Genomic DNA, 20,934 nt, shown 5'->3' with positions numbered 1-20,934 from the left:
ACTGTATTCCCCCTCAGATATATGAAGTGACAAGGCTCTGCTGAAGTGTAACTTTCTGCCAAGCAAGCAAGGATTCCCAGTCTGCTCAGGATCCTTTATCTTACTTGCTGGCTGTGGGGTGCTTACTTTCAAAGATATGTTCCAAGGCCAACCTAGATTGGCTCTGTGTGTTGTGTTTTTTTTTGCAATGAACACACACACACACACACACACATGCATATCCCCCAGCATTTTTCGCATTACAGAGAAATGTTTCTACCACAGAGTCACTCTCTTTCTTTGCTATGTGATTTGTCTTTCAAAGATAATTTTTGTTCTAACATTTTTTTTTTCTTCGTAAAATGCCCTTATTGCATGCAATATAAAACTAGCTTGTCATTTGTGGTCATATACCAAGGACAAGTGACATTCATTTGGCCCAGTGCACTTAGCCAGATTGGACTCAAGCTAATAGAATAGACACACATACACAAAGTGGCATTTTGTGCCAAGGACTCATTTGTCAACCAGGCTACATATTAATAAAAGACACACTGCTTCTCGAAATAAGGACAAACCTTTATACTGTTTTCTGTGATTCATAAAATTCTGTGGATTGTGTTGACTTACTTTTTAATTTACCGTTCCACCCTTTTCCTGATCAACAATGTTGGACTCTCAGGCTTCCAGAACGTACTTATAGCCAGGGCAGGAGGGGATTGTGTTACCTGTGGCGCTAACTGTTATCTGTAAAGGAATCTCATAGCCCTCTGTCTCCGCCTCTTAGATGAATTTGGGTAGTCCAGCTATTTGTGCTGAGTGATAGGATTTCATACCTGAGGGCAGGAGGCATTCAGGAGGTGGGTGGGAAAGAAAGGGTGGCTATTGTTTTGTCTGGGTGTGCACTCCTGACTTTTAGAAGTTAGGAAAGACGACTGGGGGAGGGTAGGTGGAGGTCGGAGAGATGAGAAAAGCCCGCAGGCGGATCTCGGCCAGGTGGAAGAAGGGGTTGAAGGAGTGGCTCTGTTCCACGACAATGATCAAGGATGGAATGTTTCTGTCTCTTGTGCAAGGAAAAGAAATTCAAAAATGGCCTTGTCGGGGTACAAGTTTTTGAAGCATGCAGGAGTAAGATGAGATAAAACAGAGGAGAGTGGAGTTAATTTACGATCTGTAAAATCATAAATTTATTGAGCAAGAAAAAAATAAAATTGGACTGCTCAGTCCCATGTTTTGGTTGCCTGGGAAGCTAAATGATTAGACGAAAATGTGTTGGTTAATGCAGTATAATGTAACAAAATATAATGTGCTAGCTAGCTGGTTAATTTCATTAATGTAGATTTACTCTCTGTCAATCTGTACAGTGTCTGTGTGTTTATTTCATTCTGTGCTTGCACATACCTGTTTGTCATCCCTGCATGCTAATTAAACCACCTAATCCAACCCTTCTATTGACGTGTACAGTGCAGTGTGGAAGCATGTGCTGCAGTTACACCATCAAGGTTTACTGCACTGCCATGAAGCATGTTGTTTAAATGACAGCTTCTATTTTATTACGTTTTTTTTGGCTATTGAACCAACACTACTGATTTATTTGAACGAAATGCTGGGCACTCTCACGATCTCCACTGACTGTTCTAATGACTGGAAGGGTGAATAAACTGCAGAGTTTTCCCAAACACACTGTTTCTTTCAACGTGGATCCTTCTCATTTCACAGTCAGTGAAACACCATGAGCTTCACAGCAGCCTCCAGCCTTCACTGAGTCAATCAGATGAGCCCTACAGCTAAGAACATGCAGTAGCTAAGAGCAGATAATCTTACCAGCCAAGCTGTCCGCCTGCCAAACTCAGATCATTTGGAAGACAGAGAGTAAATGCTGAAATAATGACAGAAAGTTAAGTATCATTAACTCTAACTGTAAGGAGGCAGAGAGCAGAAAGTATGATCATGCAGGAAGTTAATGCAGAATAATTAGAAGACTTATTTAGCATGGGTTTGGATCCGTGGCATTTTCTTGAACAGTTCAATCATGGCACCTGCACAATAAAGGTATTCATGGTAATACTGTAATACTGGTACCTTGAGGCCATTGAAATATAAAACTGTTGTGTACGTGTATGAACTCACACACAGGTCTACTTATACAGTACATGTTGGGTTGTGCTGACTATATACCTTAAATTATACAATTATACAGTTGATAACTGTTTAATAAAGATTTTAGATATATCTGTTACATCTGTCAAGGTTATATGTATAATAATTATATACTAGCTGTAAGAGTGATAGCAAATTTACTAGAAGTTAATGGTGATCACTACTGTCATATTAAAAAATAATAAAACCACACACCCCCTGGCTATACAACCCCATGTTGGGTCTCTTTGTATGAATAATTATCTTGGCTACTTATTGTTAAACCCACCAGATCTCACATGTGCAAATCTGCCGATAAAACAAGAGCAGAGATCGTGTTTGGTGCCAGATCTGACTTGACATTAATGCATGTTCCTACCAAAGACTAAATGGTTTCATTGCTAAAACTGTAACTGTATAATCAGAGCATGTTTCAAGTCGCTATATTTTCTTGTATGGACTTGCCTCTAGTGTATATCATTTCCCCATGTGCAGGATGCAGGCTTTGCTCCGAATTCCTGAAATCATCAAAGGGGACATTATGCTAAGCAAGATACTTTGCTAGAATCCGTTTTTCAGGATGTTTGGATGTGACACACCTTTAATGAAATCCATCCTTACGAACTATGCTTAAGATTCTGGTTGAAGTAACGCAAATGCCACCAACGTTGCTCCACACTGGTGGGCAGGGAGACAGAGCTACTCACAAGGTAGCCTTGACAGTACAACCCTTAGCAGATTTATCATAAGATTAAACACACACAGAGTCTATGATTTGGTGCAACACAACACAAGGACTACAGAGATGTAGAAGGCACCTGTAAACTTCTAAACCTTGCTTAGCTTAGGGCAGCTTCCTAACGCTTGTGTGCAGGTGGCCTGTAAGCCAGCAGACAGACTCAGCACTTTTTTCCTTTAACAGAGAGACAGACTGGTACAGTAATTAAAGCCTCACAGCCTGGATTCACCTACTTATAAGATCAAGCCTCAGTCCTCAGTGGAGACTTTTTGACTTTCAGTCATATTATTATCTCTCCAGGGTGTCATTACACACCTAATCTGCACACTATATATTATTTCATCCACCCATATGTGGGTGTTTGCATCCCAACTGTCTTAAAATAGCACCTGTGTGTTGCTATACGTGGTTGTCTTTTTGAGTATGAGATAAACCTCAGAAATTAGCCTGATAGTAATAGATCTGCTTGATGTTTTACAGGAATGTTCTTGCTGGCTTTGCTTTCAGCACATTAAGGCACTGAGAAAGAATCTGCAGCAGATTCAGTGTTTCAATGCTTTGTTGCCTTTTTTTGTGGAGGGAATGCGGGAATTATAGGGATTTCCTTTGAGGACAATCCCAAAAAGGCATTAAATCAAGATAAAAAATAGGGAAATTACAGCACTGGTGATTTACGTTAGAGCATTTGTGATGCCACATCTCATGTAGGTATATAATTTATGGTGACATTTATAATTTACACGTCTGTCAGTGTGCATAGACACACATATTTTATATCTTTGGTCTCTACCTTTTGCTCTCTCTCTTTCTCTCTCTCTCTCTCTCTCTCTCGCTCTCTCTCTCTCTGTTTCTCAAACACACACACACACACAGAAGAAACCCTGTTCATGGATTTGTGCTGGGATTAAAGACAAACATGCTGAGACTCATTCTGCTCTCGACTGCGCTTTAGGCTTCCGACTCATTTTCAAACCCATTCACTTACCTGCAGGCAGTGAACTCGGTTCACGTGGAACCCGCATATAAAATTATGTTTAAGAGGGAGCAAACTATTTACAGCACAACCTGCTTCATCTAGAATCATTCATCATAAACGCCAGACCCTGACTCGAGAGGTTTACTGTGTGCCGGTGAAATATGATCTGCTTTTGAAAGTTTTCAGCAATTTAAACAACAGGGAAACAGGAGCCATAAGTTAGGATGAGGAAAACAAACTGATTAAGCATTAAAGTGATAAACTCCAGAGAGGACTGCACTTATTTACATTCTAGCCATGTAGGAGAAATTATGCTAGCACCTCCTTGTGGACAAAAGACACTTTGCTGCTCAGTACATGAATATGAAAAATGAATAAAATCCAAAAGAGTCAGGCGTTGCAAAAAGATGAAATTAATAGGATATGAAATGATAAAAACAAAACACAACAAAATGCAGACTTCTCATGAATGCTAAGTACAAAAGCATCATCAAATGAATATTCAGCTTGATAAAAAAAAAAAAGTAAACAGGACACAATTAATCCAAATAACCAATATTTCTATTACATGTTATATCATAGCTATCATAAGATAAGCTTACAGAGCAACTGTAGTATGCTATCAACATGCAATAGTTTTTCATTTATACAAGGTATCAAGTTTATCAAAGAAAACTGCCCTGTTACTTAGAATGTTAAGTCCTTTAAAGACATTTAAATATTTCTAGGTAATGTTTATGCAATCATGCAGACGATGCTGTCAAATGTTTGTGGAAATGCACAGAGCTGGTTTGCCAAGACTGTACTGGAAGCACTCCAGTGTTCCTGATTCTACCCCAGCTTTGGGATGACTGACTTTAGTGAACCACAGACATCCTTACCTGACAGTGTCTACATTTACCTTTACATTTCTGGCATTTGGCAGATTTAGATGAGCAATTAAAGGTTAAGGGCCTTGCTCAGGGGCCAAAGAATGGCAGTGTGGTGGACGTAGGAATCAAACAACCTTCCACAACCTTTCGAACAACCTTCTGATCAGTAGTCCAACACCTTAACCACCAAACTGCCACATCCCCTGTCTGATTTCACTAATGCTCTTATAGCTGAATGATCACTAATCCCCACAGTCACGCTTTAACATCTAGTGAAAAGCCTTCCCAGAAATGCAGAGAGCAAAAGGGGGAATAAATCTGAATTAGTATGTTCGAAAGCACATAAAGTATGTGTGTAATGGTCAAGGGTGCCCACAAATATTTGGCTGTATAATATATAAAACAAATATATGACAGAAGTTATGTGAAAAAGAAAGAAAGAAAGAAAGAAAGAAAGAAAGAAAGAAAGAAAGAAAGAAAGAGCCAGCTAAGACCTTTTCACAGTATTGTAGATACATATGAAAGTAGGTCTATGCTAATGGATTCATGAAGAACCAGGCCAAGTCAAATGAATCATTCAATACAGCAGGTTGTAATAATCACAGATTGAACATCCAGAGAGCTGGACTGATGCTGCAATAAAGTTCATTCAGTGTTATTTCTTTTCTCCGACTAGGAAAGGAGAAGATCAGTGTCTATAAACTTAAAAGCAGAAAGGTTGTGATTACATTTCGAGTAGTGCTGTGTTCTTATTAATGCGCTTATGTAACTGTCTCTGAACACAACATGGGCAGGCAAAGAAGCTATTCACAACCGGCTGAACTGCACTAAGGTCCAGTGTCTTATATTATTTTCAGATTCTGAATTTTTTTTCCCGTCTACACCCACACCTCTCAGGTGTAGTCAGATTTACTCTCAGTTCCACAGTGAAGCGATTGTGGAACCAGCAAATGTCAAATGTACATATACAAGAATAGACAAGTACAGGTTTTTTTCCTCCCTTTAAATCTATTGTACACAACCTAGATTTATTTTTAAGCCCTGGAGACAGTGTGTCTCTGTCTCTCTGTTGTGTATGTAAGGGACATCCAGGGCTCAAGTTTATACCCACTGTGTCAGTCTTCAGAAACTGCAGAAGACATTAAAGACCAGGGAATTGATTGAAATGTAGAGCAACTTTAGTACAGAGATTAGTAAATTAATCATAAGCTATTGCTGGGACAGTTTTGGACAGTTTGGATGCCTCATAAATGATACCCTTTGCATGCCAGAATTAATGATGATGGACTGACTGAAAATCTGAGAACTGAGATCAAGGCTGGATAAACTATAGGCTGTGATCTAATCCCAAAGCGCTGCTTACACATTTACACATGTCTGGTTAGAGTCGAGACACTTCCACTGTTTGTGTGTGCAAAGATTTAAGGAAAGTATAACAGATGCGATTGATAATATTATTGACTGGGTTTTCCTGTAGATGCTATTGTTTTATTACTATTTACTTGTGCTGAATCTTTAAAATAAAACATAGGTAAAAAATACCGTACCATACAATGTCTATAGCATTTTCTTAAAAATTTTAAAAGCTACAATTGATTGGATAAAAGCATTTACTATTCTCAGTACCTGTAATCTTTCAGCCTCGGCCATTGCTTAATAACTGGTTTGCTTGATAACATGTTTAATGTAAGTGATGTTACATAATTGTTAAGGTATATCTCGAACAGGTTTGCTAGTTTGATACTAACTAATAACATTACAATGCAAATTGAGGCTCCTGTTTGCATAGCAAGGTTATTAGCAGTTAACTAGCCAGTTAGCTTTGCTAGCCAGTGTGAGTAATATTATTATAATAATATTATTCAGGGCGGCTTGAAAGCATAGGGGTGTTTCTAAATTGTCTGTTAATGTATAATCATAGATCTTGATACATTACTGAGGAATCCTCTTAATTAAAATGCATCAAACGATTTATTATTTTTACAGATTGTTAGTTTAAAATGGCATCTGGGGTATCTTAAAGGTTTCACTCCTTTAATAGACTAATGCATAGATTTAATATGGTCTAATATTTCACATTATTCCATATTCATAAAATCTATATATTCTGAGAGGGTGGTTTGAAATGATTTTCTAGATTAAAGCTATAAAATGTATAATATTATAATAAATTTCCCCCAAATTAAATACCATTTAAAATAACTTGGGATATATATATATATATATATATATATATATATATATATATATATATATATATATATATATATATATATATATATATATATATATATATATATATATATATATATATATATATATATATATATATATGTATATATATATCCCAAGCTATTTTAAATGGTATTTAATTTGGGGGAAATTTATATATATATATATATATATTAAAAATAGCATTCTCAAAAGGATTTGTGATCATTGACTCTCATTTAGAAGAAACGTCTGGAAGCAAAACAAATGTAAGCGTATCATACTTATTCAATAAACGTGTAAAGAGATTTAGATGGTCCCTATGTTCATTTGGCTCAATCCTGTGATATAACTAATATAGTTGATATAATTCAGATAATAGTTTAGGCAAAACCTATATTTGCTGCTAAACAATTAGTTTAAAGTATTTCAGAAACACTCAGGAGGCGCATTGAACAATAAAGTTATGACTATTACAAGATGTTTATTCACATCAATAATTGCAACCCAACAACAGTCTCATTGTGTACACCAGAATTATTACAGCTTGCATCACTTAATGCGTCTGTTATTATTTTTAATGGGCACTAATGCTTTCTGAACTCAGACGCACTTTTGAGGCTGTGAGGATGAGCGTCGCTTTCTGAGTGCGGTGCCGAGGATTCATGCTAATTAAATGTACATCTTTAATGAAGAACTTTCTCTAGAGCCCTGGTATGGCTTTTATGTGCTGGTAAGTGAGGTAATGGGATTGCCTACAGTAGTTTATCTGCTGTTGACCCTGCACACTCAGAACAGATGTGCTGCAGTAAATCTGCAACCGAGGAATGCAGCATGAAGCAGCAGTATTTGTGCAGGTGAAAGAAGACGATATCCAGGTTTGGTCCATGCAATGTGTTTTGGAGAGAGCGTGTCACTATGACGCAGCAGCAGGGATTAGTTTGGAGGGCTTATTTGGATGATGTATGGCCTAGGTGGTCAGGTGAAGGTTCTGGCTTTCTACCTACCTCTGTGCCGAGACGGTGATGGAATACAAAGCAGAGCTGTGCTGGCGCTCTGCTAATTAGCTCTAAACTAGCTAAATGAATGAGTTATTCCTCCAGTCTGAGCCACAGCTGAGCACAGGACAGGTACAGACATGAGAGAAAGAGTGACAGAGTAATGGCACGGTGTCTGGTCTAGAAAGCAGTTACATTTTATTTGCTGTGTCAGTTTTTGTAAAGGACGGGAGACCTGAAAGGTATTAATGAGCAAGGGAGTGTGATCTGAATGATTCAAGAGGAATTTGTGCTACTCTTAATAATCTGAAGTCTGAAACACCTCCGAAGTAGGACGATCCACAGCTATAACAGCTGCTACACCACAGGTCCCGCTCATGTTTTACTCATGTTACACAAAAGAAATAGCATGCACACACCTTTACTACTAACAGTGTAAGGCTAAGTGTACACAGATTTCAGTTTTCAGAGTAAATAATAATAGTAAAATATCTCCAGTTCCATTTTTTTTTACTTACATTGAGAAGAGAAACTTGTCTATGGATACATGAAGTCACACTTGCATTGAGATTAAACAAGCACGTTACATTTTGCGTTCTCTTATTTTTTAATTGTTCTCCTTACAGTTGTCACTAAATGAATCTCTGGTTAATGTTCAGAATGTGACGGACCTTTTTGATGCAATAAGTGATTCTTGCCTTTAGACAGATGATCATAATAAAAAAAAGAAATGACTACTCTGCATAATGCACAGTTAAATAGCCTCTGAATGGGAGAGACGTGGAACTCTTGTTAAGAATATCACAGCTCAAAGTCCCATCCTTTAATAATTAAACTGTCAGAAGAGACAGCCATTGTGTATTCTGTAGTAAAATAATGATGATGAGTGAACACATCTTTTCCCTTGCTGATTGCTTTCTCAAACATGCACCAAATGTTCCTGCTTACAGCGTTCACAGTTAGTGAGGTGTCACCTGCCCACAACAGTACACTACACCAGTGATTACAGCCTTCTTCCTGGCCCTACATTATTATCCTCTCTTCGGCTGTTTGACTGGAGTACCATGGTCATCAGTTCAGCTTTGTTCTTCTCTAAGGATGCAAGCATACTGAAGATGTTCTCAAAATACTGTTTTCTCATCAGCAATCATCTGCAGACAGCAAGACCGTAATTGTACATAATGTACTTAATGCTTGTTTCTTTAATAAGGCATTTGAGAGTTCCCTCAACTAAATGACATCAATAGTGATTGTGAAGAATGCTGCAAACTCTGTCTGGAGCTCTGTTTTGGGCTAGAAATCCAGCGAGAAATCCGCTATAGATTTTTGGGTAGGGCTGTTGTATATATGTGAGGATATGGGTGGTTGGGAATCTTTATTACTTTGTGATCTTTGAAGCAGTCAGGATGGTACTTAGGAAGGATGTGAAGCTAGGGGCAGTGGTGGTTCAAGTCTCTGGGTTGTTAATCAGAAGATTGGGGTTCAAGCTCCAGCACTGTCAAGCTGCCATAGTTGGGCTCTTGATGAGCGAGACCCTTAACCCTCTTTGCTCCAGGGATGCTGTATGATGGCTGAACCTGCGCTCTGACCCCAAAGCTGGGATAAGCAAAGAAAGAAATGCGCTGTAATGTGTGCCAGTAATAAAGGCTTCATCTTTTAAGCTTCACGCATGGTCTTTCTTCCAAATCTCATTTGATATAGAACTCAATTTATTGAGGGATAATGCAGAATTTGGATTGTCTAATCAAGCCTTGGACAAGTTTCCTTTTCTGAAAAATATTTTAGCCACTTATTAGACATGCCAATGATTCTTCTCAAGTATTTCTTGTTACAAATATGTGTATGTGGAATCGCGATGATCAACAGCTCCCTTAACTCTGATCTCACACTTTAATGGATTTCTGTGTCCTGAATAAGCACTGTGTGAACAAGCATGTCAAGCAAACAGCAGTCTCTGTGGAAGCACTGGTAACTGTACTCTGGCTTACAGTCAGGCTCACATATGCAACATCTACATGGCATGTGCTCATAATGCAATCTCTAGGGCAGTGGAAGCTCGGTGTTTTAAACATTGGACTACTGATTGGAAGGTCATGAGTTCAAATCTCAGAACTGCCAAGCTCCCTCTGTTGAGCTCTTAAGCAAGGACCTTAACCCTCAACTGGTCTGTTGTGTAAATGAGATAAATATAAAATGTAATACCCCTTCACTTCTGTAAGTCGATATGGATAAAGGCATCTGCCAAATGCTGTAAACTTTCAGTACATCTCTCTCTCTTTTTTTTTAAATCTCATCCATTCCTTTGCTTTTTTGGGTGAAGGGTGTTACTCATAACACTGTGTTTTTGGAATGTATGGTACAGAATAAATCAGATGATTGAACCTAGTGCAATAAAAACATGATTTAAACTTTAGCCCCTATTTCATTTGATTTGGAGACTTGCCAATCTGATTATGTGTGATTTTGGTGAAAAGGATTAGCAAACTCTATTTCTCAACAGGGCAATTTGAAACTCACAAGGAAACATGACACTTGAAGACCTATAACCCCATCGCAAATGGCGCCCTGAGCCTTGAGGTTTTCCTTCAAGTCTACACTTGATTCTTTAGTGTACTAGTTTTTCTCAAGGGTGCATGGGTGAAAAAAACAAAAAAATCTGCTTGGGCGAAGGCTGTTCTTCACCTCTGCCTGAAGAGAGCGATGCTACAGTGCTTTAGACCTTTAGACTATCCAGCTCTCTCACTTCCTCATCTATACACTCTGCTCAAACAGATCAGGTTCCAAAGCTTCACCTTTGATCCTAATACTGCCTTCAACACCATCATGCTCAACTTCTCGTAGACTGATATCTAGGCAGGCCAAGTTTTTACCATAACTCAAGTGTCACATAGCTGCATTGCATGCTACGAGTCCAAAGTTCTCAGAAATGTCTACACTGCTTTTCCATTTCATTTTTTATTAATATGACATTAAATGTCCTAGAACATGGTGAATAAAAAAATATATATATATATATTGCTTCAATGGCAACACTTTAGCAGGCCCACGTATAGGTGTGATGGTCAGCTGTCTATAAACTTTTGGCCATACAGTGTAACTTGATGTATTGTGTAACTTGGTCCTTTGCCACCCCATGTCTGAAAACCTGGAGAGATTATTTTGGTGCTTTGTTGCCTCTGAAGACACTGATTTGAACAAACCACTGATTCATAAGAACTGAGACAGTGGGAAAATGGAAAAAATCCCAAAAGACAGAACTGAATATAAAGTGTTCGTAAATATTTTTCTTCTAAATTCCTTCACAATATCAGAAATCTCACTATTTTACTCCCCACTTCCGCGATCACTTTCATGATGACCTCTAAAACGTGTTCATCCCATTTCCTGCTGCACAAGATCAGCTCAAATAACAACTGTACCAAAGAAGAGACGAGTGTCAATTATTAGAGAAAAGCCTGATCTTCCATTTGTCGGGGCTAAACAGAGTTATTTGAGTTTGGTGAATTGCTTTCCTGCTACTATGTTCTTCCGCTTGCTCTTCTATCTATTTATCCTTTCCCAATCCCAACCCTCTATTATTCACACTCAGCTTCTAAATCCTCCTTCCAACTCTTTCAAACATTCACATTAGCTACAGCCGCTTCCTTTGCCATGTTTGTATTCGTATACACTCACACTATGTTGGCTGTAATATCGTGGTGACTGGCACGGTCCCTACACTGCGGGTTGTTTAAAAGGCGTGATTATGGCCCTCTGCATGTGTTGCAGGATTCCTGGCATGTCACAAGGTTTTATCGACTTCCAAAAGCTGCACCGTCCCCCTCCCTGTCTCCCCAGATTGCCCTGTCCATCATTCATGCCACAGCCATGATCAGGTTCTCCAGGCCAGTTAGGGAAGGCTTTAGAGCCTGAGACACAACAACATAGCTATGTGCACTCCATGGAGGTTTGATGAGGCTGTTAAGACTACAGTATCATCATCAAGGCTGTTTGTCTTTCAGCAGAGCATCTGATCATGCTGGGATGGCTAATCAGCACTCTTGTTTGAGTTGATGTGTAACACTTTGATCTGGGACAGCTGTCCATGTGATTATGTGCATGTTTTTGTTATTGTATGTAATGCTGCTGATGATTAAAACCTAATCCACCAATCCAGACATTACACAAGAGTTTATTTTACGTTTGCCTATGCATGTGTTCAAATGTGTTGTATTGTACATTTGGTTTTGTATTGCAAAACCTGTATATAATCGCTCACACATTCATGCATGGACATTTACGAATGTGATTTATAGTGAGGACCAGGTCTCGAAAGGGTGCTTTAATTTTAATGATGTAATTATACACTAGGGTGAGGAAGGGACCTGATTTATACACTCTGGCTGTGGTGCACTGTCAAACATATTATGACTCCTGGTACTGTAAGGACAACTGCACTCACAGCCTGGTCATGACACACACTCACACACACACCCACACACACACACCCACACACACACACACACAAATTCCTCCCTTCTCCAGTGCTTGCTTCATTACCTGCAAGTGTCTCCTCTGCTACACCTGCTGGAGATTGTGCTGCTTCTTAGAGCCTTGGAACATTTGTGGGTTTCTATAGTGCCATAATCAGACGTGACAGTTTTCTAATGAACAAAGATAATTCCGTCCTTAGATGATTTACAAAGCCGGAGGTTGAACTTTTGACTTTGAGAACATATTTTACCACTCAAAGTTTTGTATACAAAGGACTCGTGATATCCTCTGCTTAGACATGTCTTTGAACTATTGGCGTTTATCTCAGGCCTGAACCTTGATAAATATGCCTTGGTCTGAGCTGAGGATTTATGAATGAATTTCTTCTTCCACGTGCACAAAGTGTGACAAGAAATAATTCCTGGAATAATTCTTGGAGACAATCATCTGTCACAATGCATAATGAAGCTGAGTAGTTAAAGTAAAAGATTGATTGGCCTTGAAACAGATTTAATGGTTTATGGTCTCAATTTTAATCTGTCTTGCTTCAATTTGGACTTGCTTTGACCCCTTAAGGCCTGGTCTTGGACTTATCTTGAACTGGACAGGGATGGCTTTGACTACAGACCTAACAAAGGTTATCTGAGACAATAATGTTAGACACTAATAATCTTTACTCCTTTTTATTCTGAATATTGAGCTATTGAAAGGAAAGTTTTAGCTTCATTTCAGATGTATACACACACACACACCAGCCCTTGCAATAAGCCACACAGTGGTTTTAGCACCCATGAGGATACAGCCTCCGGTCACTTGCCTGTGGAAAAAGGAATAAATGTTTTGTTAGTTAATGAGAAATTTAGCATAATTCACAAGCGTTCTCATCTGTGTTTTAGCAACAAGGAGATTTTCTTTCTTTTGCTTTCTATTTCTATATCCACCACTGATTTCTCTCTGTTCCACCTCCTTGCTCCTGTGCTGTGTGTATACCGACCTGCCATCAGGGAGTCCTGCAGGTCTGCAAACTCGCTATCACTTAATGAAGCAAAGGCTTATTTGTAGCCCGAGGCTTCAAAACAGAAAAGGAACAAGATGAGCATGACCTGAAACTGTACAGCATCAAACACATTTTTCCCTTCAAACCCAGTCTATCTTCCTCTCCTCTTTTCTACCAGTTTTTCCTCTCCTCTCGTCACATCCTGTCAGCTACCTTCAGTGACAGAAGCATTCACAGCAGGCTCAGGCTTTCTCCCCCGCCCAACCCACTGACGGCTCTTGCTGAGAAAACCGTCTGAGACGTGCACTGCAGAATCAAAAAAAAGAGGCAGACAAACAAATTTAAAAAAAAAAAGAAGTCGAGAAAACGTCTGGGTGAAATAGAGAGGTGGAGATGAGAGAGAGCGGCCTAGACGAGAAGAAAAGATTTGGGACTCCTGGGAACTGGAGGCGAGGCAAATCCAAGTGTGAAAATTAAGCAGCTTTAAGTAACTACTTGCTAAAGCTGCATTCTGAAGAGCAGCTCATTTTAGAACCACATCCACAAGGTTGCAGTGGTGGCAGGGGATTAATGAAGAGAGACGGAGTGAAGGAGCAGAAGAGATCGGAAGAGTGAGGAAGGGGATGAAGAGAGAGCTAAAGAGAGAGGCTTAGTGAGACAAGGCAGTTTCATAACATAAGGACAATGATATGCTAAATTAAGGTTGCGGTCAGGACGCCTCTTTTCAAGTCAGAATGCTATTGATGATATTCTCACATTTTCATAACTAATAAACTTGAAAATTCTGTAAAGAATTGAGTTTGAATTGAAGTGACGTTTGAGTTGCAAAGCAATGAGCTTTGGAAAACATTGACTAACATCATTGACAATACTGGAATGTAACCAAACACTAATACATTTTCTGGAATGAACAGATACAAATATGAAGCTGGTTATATAGATTTTCTTTTCTTCAGAAAGTGTATTAGATTGGATCACAAGGCATCTGGTTAACATTACATTTACATTTCTGACATTTGGCAGATGCCCTTATACAGAGCAACTTACAATTTATCACATTTTTTATTCAACTGAGCAACTGAGGGTTTAGGGCCTTGCGCAGGGGCCCAGCAGTGGCAGCTTAGTGGACCTGAGATTCGAACTCTCAATCTTCTAACCATTAAGCTATCACAAGTTAAGTAGCCTTTATTTGTCACATACATCACTGCACAATGAAATTCTTTCTTCACATATCTCATCCTTGGAGGGTTTGGGTCAGAGCACAGGGTCAGCCATGATGCAGCCCCCCTGGAGCAGGTGGGGTTGGGGGCCTTGCTCAAGGGCCCAACAGTGGCAGCTTGGCGATGCTAGGGCTTGAACCCAGATCAACAACTCAGAGCCTAAACCACTTGAGCTGCCACCACCCTGACTTTGAATAGTTACAGGTGTGCATCAGGGCTGGGATTTCACAGGTTGCAAGCAAAGGATTTATTGATTTATTGCAAATATGAAGTTTTTAGGACAAACACAGACCACTTATCTTACATGCAGTCACTGGGACTGGGCATAAAGCAGGGGGGCACGTCAGGACAGGGTGCCAACCCATCACAGGGCACAATCTTCAGACACTCTTCTTTCAAGATGGCAGTCAGCTTACAATGCGTGTCTTTGGTTAAGGGAGGAAACCGGAGTAACACCCAGAATTTCTCTATGCACACTGGGCGGGAATTATAACCCCAACCCCAGAGGTGTGAGGCAAACAACCACTAAGACACTATGCTACCGTAACATGAGAGTGTATCTGGAGGTTCTATGCTGCTGTGTGATGCATAAACAACATCATTAGTAACTGCCTGGTCAAGGTCTGTTTTTTTTTATTTTATTTTGGGAAATACAACTAACTAAATTTGCTAGGCAAGCACAAAGAACACACCCACTTCAGTATTAAATTTCATTACAGACACGGATATTTGAAGCAATAAACAGATACAGTTACAGATAGTGGAATTATGTTTCAACCCTAAACTACACATTTAATGCCAGCATAAGCCTGGACTTTATTTCAGACTATTTGTTAATCCTCTCCAAACCTGTTCACAATCGAATGATCATGTTTTCACATAAAATCCACCTTTTATTTTCCACAGGAAGTATCAACCGAACAGGGGCGGTCCCAACATTTTTGCGGACCCCCACAGTGATCCAGCCTCATCTGGACATGAAACCCTTCCTGCAGTTCCCCATGGAAACACCCCCGCCTCACAGTGTTGGACTCTTCCACAATTTTAACACAGTGAGTACAAACACAGTCTTGTTCTACTCTTGACTCAATGGTAACGCCTCATCTACATCCACGCCTCATATCTCCAGATGAATTGATCTTAGATCGGTGATTCCGATCAAGTAGCCAAAGTGTCTGATTCAGTGTTGCTTAAATTATTCGAACATGCCAGATAAAGATGTTTTGCCATCACCATTATGTTAACCGTCATCTGAACCCTTGGAAAGTGTCTGATGCTTGTTTGCTTTGGCTCATCGCATTGATTTACCCTGGGTCATGAATAAACATGAGCTGATTTATAGCTAATCATTTCAGTTTCCGATGCTGGCAGTTTCTCTCATTCAGAACTCCTCCATGTCTACAGGGTGCATTTCAAAAAGACGTGTTTTAAAAAAGGACACCTGCTCCTAGTTTTGTGTCAAAGCTAATTTTGACTTGTGGTTCGAATGTTGGCTTAGATGTTTGCTCACACTTGTTGCCAGTGTAGAATTTGCCTTGCCCTTTGGCTATGTATGATAGCACAGATGGAGAGAAAGTACAGTTTCTCTGCCAGATCCTTTAATCTAAAGCAAACAGCCCATTGTTCTTCCAAATCCTTTAAATTATATTTTACTAAGAAAGCCAAGTGACATTTTTTAATATTTTAAGCATCTAGGATTCCATGAAATGAGTTATGTCTATTGATTTTGTAGCTTTTGTAACTTTTTCTCCAATTTTTTAAATTAAAAAATTATGGTTTTAACCCACATCTGTTGTATTAGAACATCTTTCAAACAGATGTTTTTTTTTGTCTTTTTTATTTTGTGTGCACTAAATTGTTTTTCAAGTTGCCATTTTTGTTCAGGGGCATGTACGCTGTGGCAGTTTGACCTCTGAAATAAGAACATAAATCTGTGGGTTCTGCTCCATGGGGCTGTGTGTTGTGGGACAGACTGGTGAGGTTGATGGGGGAGATATGCCTGCTGCCCAGCAGATGGGAGTGTTGGAGAGGCTGGAAGGACGGACTGACCTCCTGTCCAGGACACTGCTGAAAGTACACTGCAGTGTCGGTGCATTACCTAATGGAATTTATACAAATTTCATGACCTGGGTTTTTAATGGACAGGACGGCACACCTGGATGTTGTCTTGAGGATTGTAGCAGTTAGCGGTTCAATAAAACAACACCGGGACCCTGAAATATAATAAAAGAAGGATACCATATGCAAGATCATTTCGTTTAGAGAGTCAAAATGCAAACACATGCCTTTAGTTAGCTTAAGATTTTATCTTTAATATCTAAGAAACTCATCAGCTGGTTCCTCTCTTAAAGGTGCAGTAGTCAAGTTTTTCATAGCAATACAAATACAAAGAACGAAATACTTGTTTTTCTGTACATCACTTTTCATAGACACTCCCAACTCTCCTTGACTCCGCCCTATCTCATTATGTTTGGAGAGGAAAAACCATGGCAGAAAGCATCCAGAAAACAGCCAGATACTTTCCCAGTGAGCAAAAATGTTGTGTTTCAAGAAAGCTAATCACAAGAAACACAGAATAAACCCAGATAAACACTGACAATGTTATTCCATAATGAAGCAGTTTATTAAAGTCGAAGGGGATGAAACTGGCCACATAATTCCCAAAGTTGTTCCTGGATTGGCATGTAAGTGCATTATATACAAATCATGACTGACTTTATATAACTAATCAATCACATTATGGTGAATCAGTGTGGACAGGATTTTGCATGTTCATATTGTTCTAACCAGGTCTCCTGGCCTTTATGCAGTTTAATCTCCTATCAAGTAGCTTACTATGCTAACTAAAAGTTATGAGAGCACATTGCAAAGAAAATCAAGACACCCTTGATGTTTAGTTCAGTATTATAACTCACCTTTCAAGCTGCTGAATGTTTGAGCTTGCTTGTAAATGATGTCTTTGCTAATGCTAACTCAAGATAGCATGCTAACTTTAGTCGAACCATCATAGGTTCTTGGGACAGAGCTTTGTGTACACAGAAATGGTGAGCCACCTTAAATAATTCAAATCTTATTCAGCTCCACTTGTTTATCGTTGACAAATCTTGCCTAACGGACCTTTTACTACATGAGTTATATGCTTTAAGCTGAATAAGTGCTAAATTGTGACGTGTTTTTCGTGATAAATACAGCTGTAGCAACACTGTGAAGTTCAAAACAGTTTTATCTCTGTTAAAACTGTGATCTACATGAAATATTTAGTTCTTCCTGGCTCGGAGACAGGGAAGGAATCTGTAAACATCTGTCAAGAAATCTCTGGGTTTGGCGTCCACTCGATGGAGCCCCCACACTGAAAAGAAACAGACTGTTTCTTTAAGAGAGTCTCCTGTAACTGTTATACAGGTCAAATGAATTATGCTGACACATAAAACACCCTGCTGGAGTCATTCTGGCTGAGTTCACATCATTCGCCACAATGTAATAACGTACCTTTACAGCATTCGCCATAGTTATACACTTCTGTTTGAATCAGACCTGGTCTTGGGTACTGAACAGACACAAAAGATTTAACGTGACTTTAATGTGATCCGCCATGTACCTGCTTGTCCGAATGGATGTGCTCATGGGTGGGTGACGTTCCTGCATAATTTACCGCAGCTGGCTGAAGCGTAGGGGTTTGGGAAAGCTTGGCACACACTTACACAGCAGTATCAGGAATTTCCTCTCAAAGTCAGTGAATCAGGGAGGACATATGTGTGCATGTTACTGTTCACCTGTTCTAGGATTCGTGGTTTCGTGTAGCGCATGAAGTCTTGTAGCGTCTCAAATATTCAACATTAACACCAGCCTCTGTTCCAGAAGTGAGGAGAATTACCCAGAAAAGTTCACACAAAATATTTTTTTTAATTATAGCACACAGTAGTCTGATATAACCATGATTTCACTGTTTTGCTCACTGTTAACTATAACTCACATATAATTTAACCAAAACAATCTCACAGAAAATGACATTTATGTGTAATGTATTTGCAGCAACTTCTATACACTGAATATCAACACTCTGGCACAAGCACCTAGGTTTCACAGCAACATAACAAGCTTTCTTGATATGAGTGCTCTGTATGCCACATTCTAGACCAACGTATTTCCACTTTTAACATATTAACACTTCATGTGTAAAGTTTTGGGCTCATAAATTGTCTCCTTGGCCAACAAAATAAGACTTGCAAGACATGTAGAAACCTGTAAATTCTTGAGACTTTCTGCATTTTTAAAATTCTTGTGTACTGCATTTCCATGTGAATGCATGAACCCAAATCTTTACACATAAAGTGCCTAATAGTTCCTCAAGAGCTCTTGGTTGCTGTTGTAGAAAGGACATTATTTACTGTCCAGTGTCACCCAAATGAGGATGAGGTTCCCTTCTGAGCCTGTTTCCTCTTCAGGTTTCTTCCTCATATCATCTCAGTGAGTTTTTCCTTGCCACCGTTGCCTCAGGCTTGGGATAAAATAGTTAAAAATATATATTTTTTCTCTTTTCAGTTTCTATACTTCTGTAAAGCTGCTTTTTTAAAAGCGCTATACAATTACAATGAATTAAACTGAATAAAGTAGGAATAAGTTTCATGTGAACATTTTAGTCTGTGAGACCCGGGTTGAATTTTCAATTCTGATTAGTCAGAAGATATTAATTAATATTCGTTACCTGAAGCTTGGACATTTATATCAATGTCCTTGTTCTCTGTTTTCTTTTCTGAAAGACCAACCCGCACAGGAACAGTATGGAACATGTGCCTCATAAACACATTAGAAGCATGAGTAATCCTTTATAGGATGACGCTGCTTGTAAGATATTTATTTAACATTGGAGAAGTCTCCAGTGTCAGAGTCAGAGGTAAAGCTGTCGTAGATTTTGTTAAAGAAGGCTTTGTGGATTCCTGTTAACATGAAATTGTGTGGGCTTTTTTGTTTTGTTAGCTTCGAAAGAGAAAGAAAAGCGTGCCTGGTGAGTGACCGTAATTATTGGCGAGCTACAATAACAATACTTACAGCTAAGTTAGGAAGTCGTTACGCATTGTTAATGAGCAAGAACTAGCTGACATTTCACAACATTAAACCTAACTGCAAATGGATAATGCGTACATTCTGTTGCTCTTTAATAAATAAAAGGATAAGTACAGTGTTAGTATTGGCAGTTTTACTAATAGTACTATTGTTGATCATCTTCATTAGCACACTGTGTTGTATTTTATTCTTTATTCAGAGCTTTCCATATTTTTTGCTATAGTTTGTCAATTATGTTGATGAACTATGAAACTGCAACAGTCCTTGCTCCTTCATGACAGTGACAGTTTTGGCACGAATCGGCGAGCTGAACCATCAGGCTTTATGGTCTTGACATGCTCCTCTGATGGAGGCTGAGTTGCAGCTGCTTGAGATCTCTCGGAGCTTGGGATGTATTTAGTGTGAGAGTTTGAGTCACTATGGGGGAGCTGGGGGAGGGGTGAATCCGGCAAGCTGTGCGGAGTCGTGCGCTGATACAGTGGGGGCGTAGAGGAAAGACATACACTCTAAAAAGAGAAGACAGAAAAAGAGGGTGACAGGGAAAAGAGAGAGAGAGAGAGAGAGAGAGAGAGAGAGAGGAGGAAGAGTGGAAGAGTGCGTGACATTTCCTCTGCATCTGGACAATTTGAGTGAGTATAGATGTGTGTGTGTATGTGTGTGTGTGTGTGTGAATGAGAGCTTGTGTGAGACAGAGAGATAGAAGGAAGTTGGTCAGGGAAGCAGAAAATAAAAAGAGCAAGGCTATTAATATAATAAGTGAGAGAGAGAGAGAGAGAGAGAGAGAGAGAGAGAGAGAGAGAAAGAGGCAGAGAGTCAGAAGGCTCACACAGAAGCAAGAAGAGAGAAAAACGAGAGGCAGAGAGAGAGAACGAGAGAGAGAGAGAGAGAGAGAGACTGAGATATCATAACACTACTGCTCAGAGTGTGGACAGACGACAGGAGGAAAAGGACAAACAGACTCATGTAATGATCTGTAAACACCAGAGGGTGTATGTAAGCGCTCGGATTAGTGTATATAAGTGAGTGTATGAGAATCAGGTGGACTTGCTTCTGGATAAGTTATTCACTCCATTTACACATCCCTCCCTACAAGCTCACGCACACAGACACACACGTGTGTGTGCTCTGACAGGGGGACCGATGCGGCTGTGTGTGCTGAGGACCGAAAGGTGAGTTTCTCAGGCAGAGAGAGGTGCTTTCCTATATGTGTGTTGATATAGATGGAATATTTCTCCGGGTCAATTAGTGCATGTCAGATATCTGTAG

At 39.4% G+C, this 20,934-nt stretch overlaps 1 protein-coding gene across 4 annotated transcripts in view; it reads left to right on the top strand.

Annotated features, from left to right (window-relative positions):
* The window catches only part of znf385a (zinc finger protein 385A), a 77,256-nt gene that overhangs the window by 31,785 nt on the left and 24,537 nt on the right, over positions 1–20,934 (top strand). For 2 of the 4 annotated variants that reach the window (XM_058409756.1, XM_058409757.1), the window contains exon 2: positions 15,511–15,656. In XM_058409756.1, coding sequence (XP_058265739.1) covers positions 15,511–15,656 — 146 coding nt within the window. Of the gene's footprint in view, positions 1–15,510; positions 15,657–20,137; positions 20,298–20,516; positions 20,838–20,934 lie in introns of those variants that run through there. The other 2 variants (XM_058409758.1, XM_058409759.1) reach the window with 2 other exon arrangements.

The sequence above is a fragment of the Hemibagrus wyckioides genome, linkage group LG15 (assembly GCF_019097595.1).
Source record: "Hemibagrus wyckioides isolate EC202008001 linkage group LG15, SWU_Hwy_1.0, whole genome shotgun sequence".
Taxonomy (NCBI): Eukaryota; Metazoa; Chordata; class Actinopteri; order Siluriformes; family Bagridae; genus Hemibagrus; species Hemibagrus wyckioides.
Note: the sequence above shows the minus strand (reverse complement) of the source record. Positions and strands in the feature narration are given on the sequence as shown.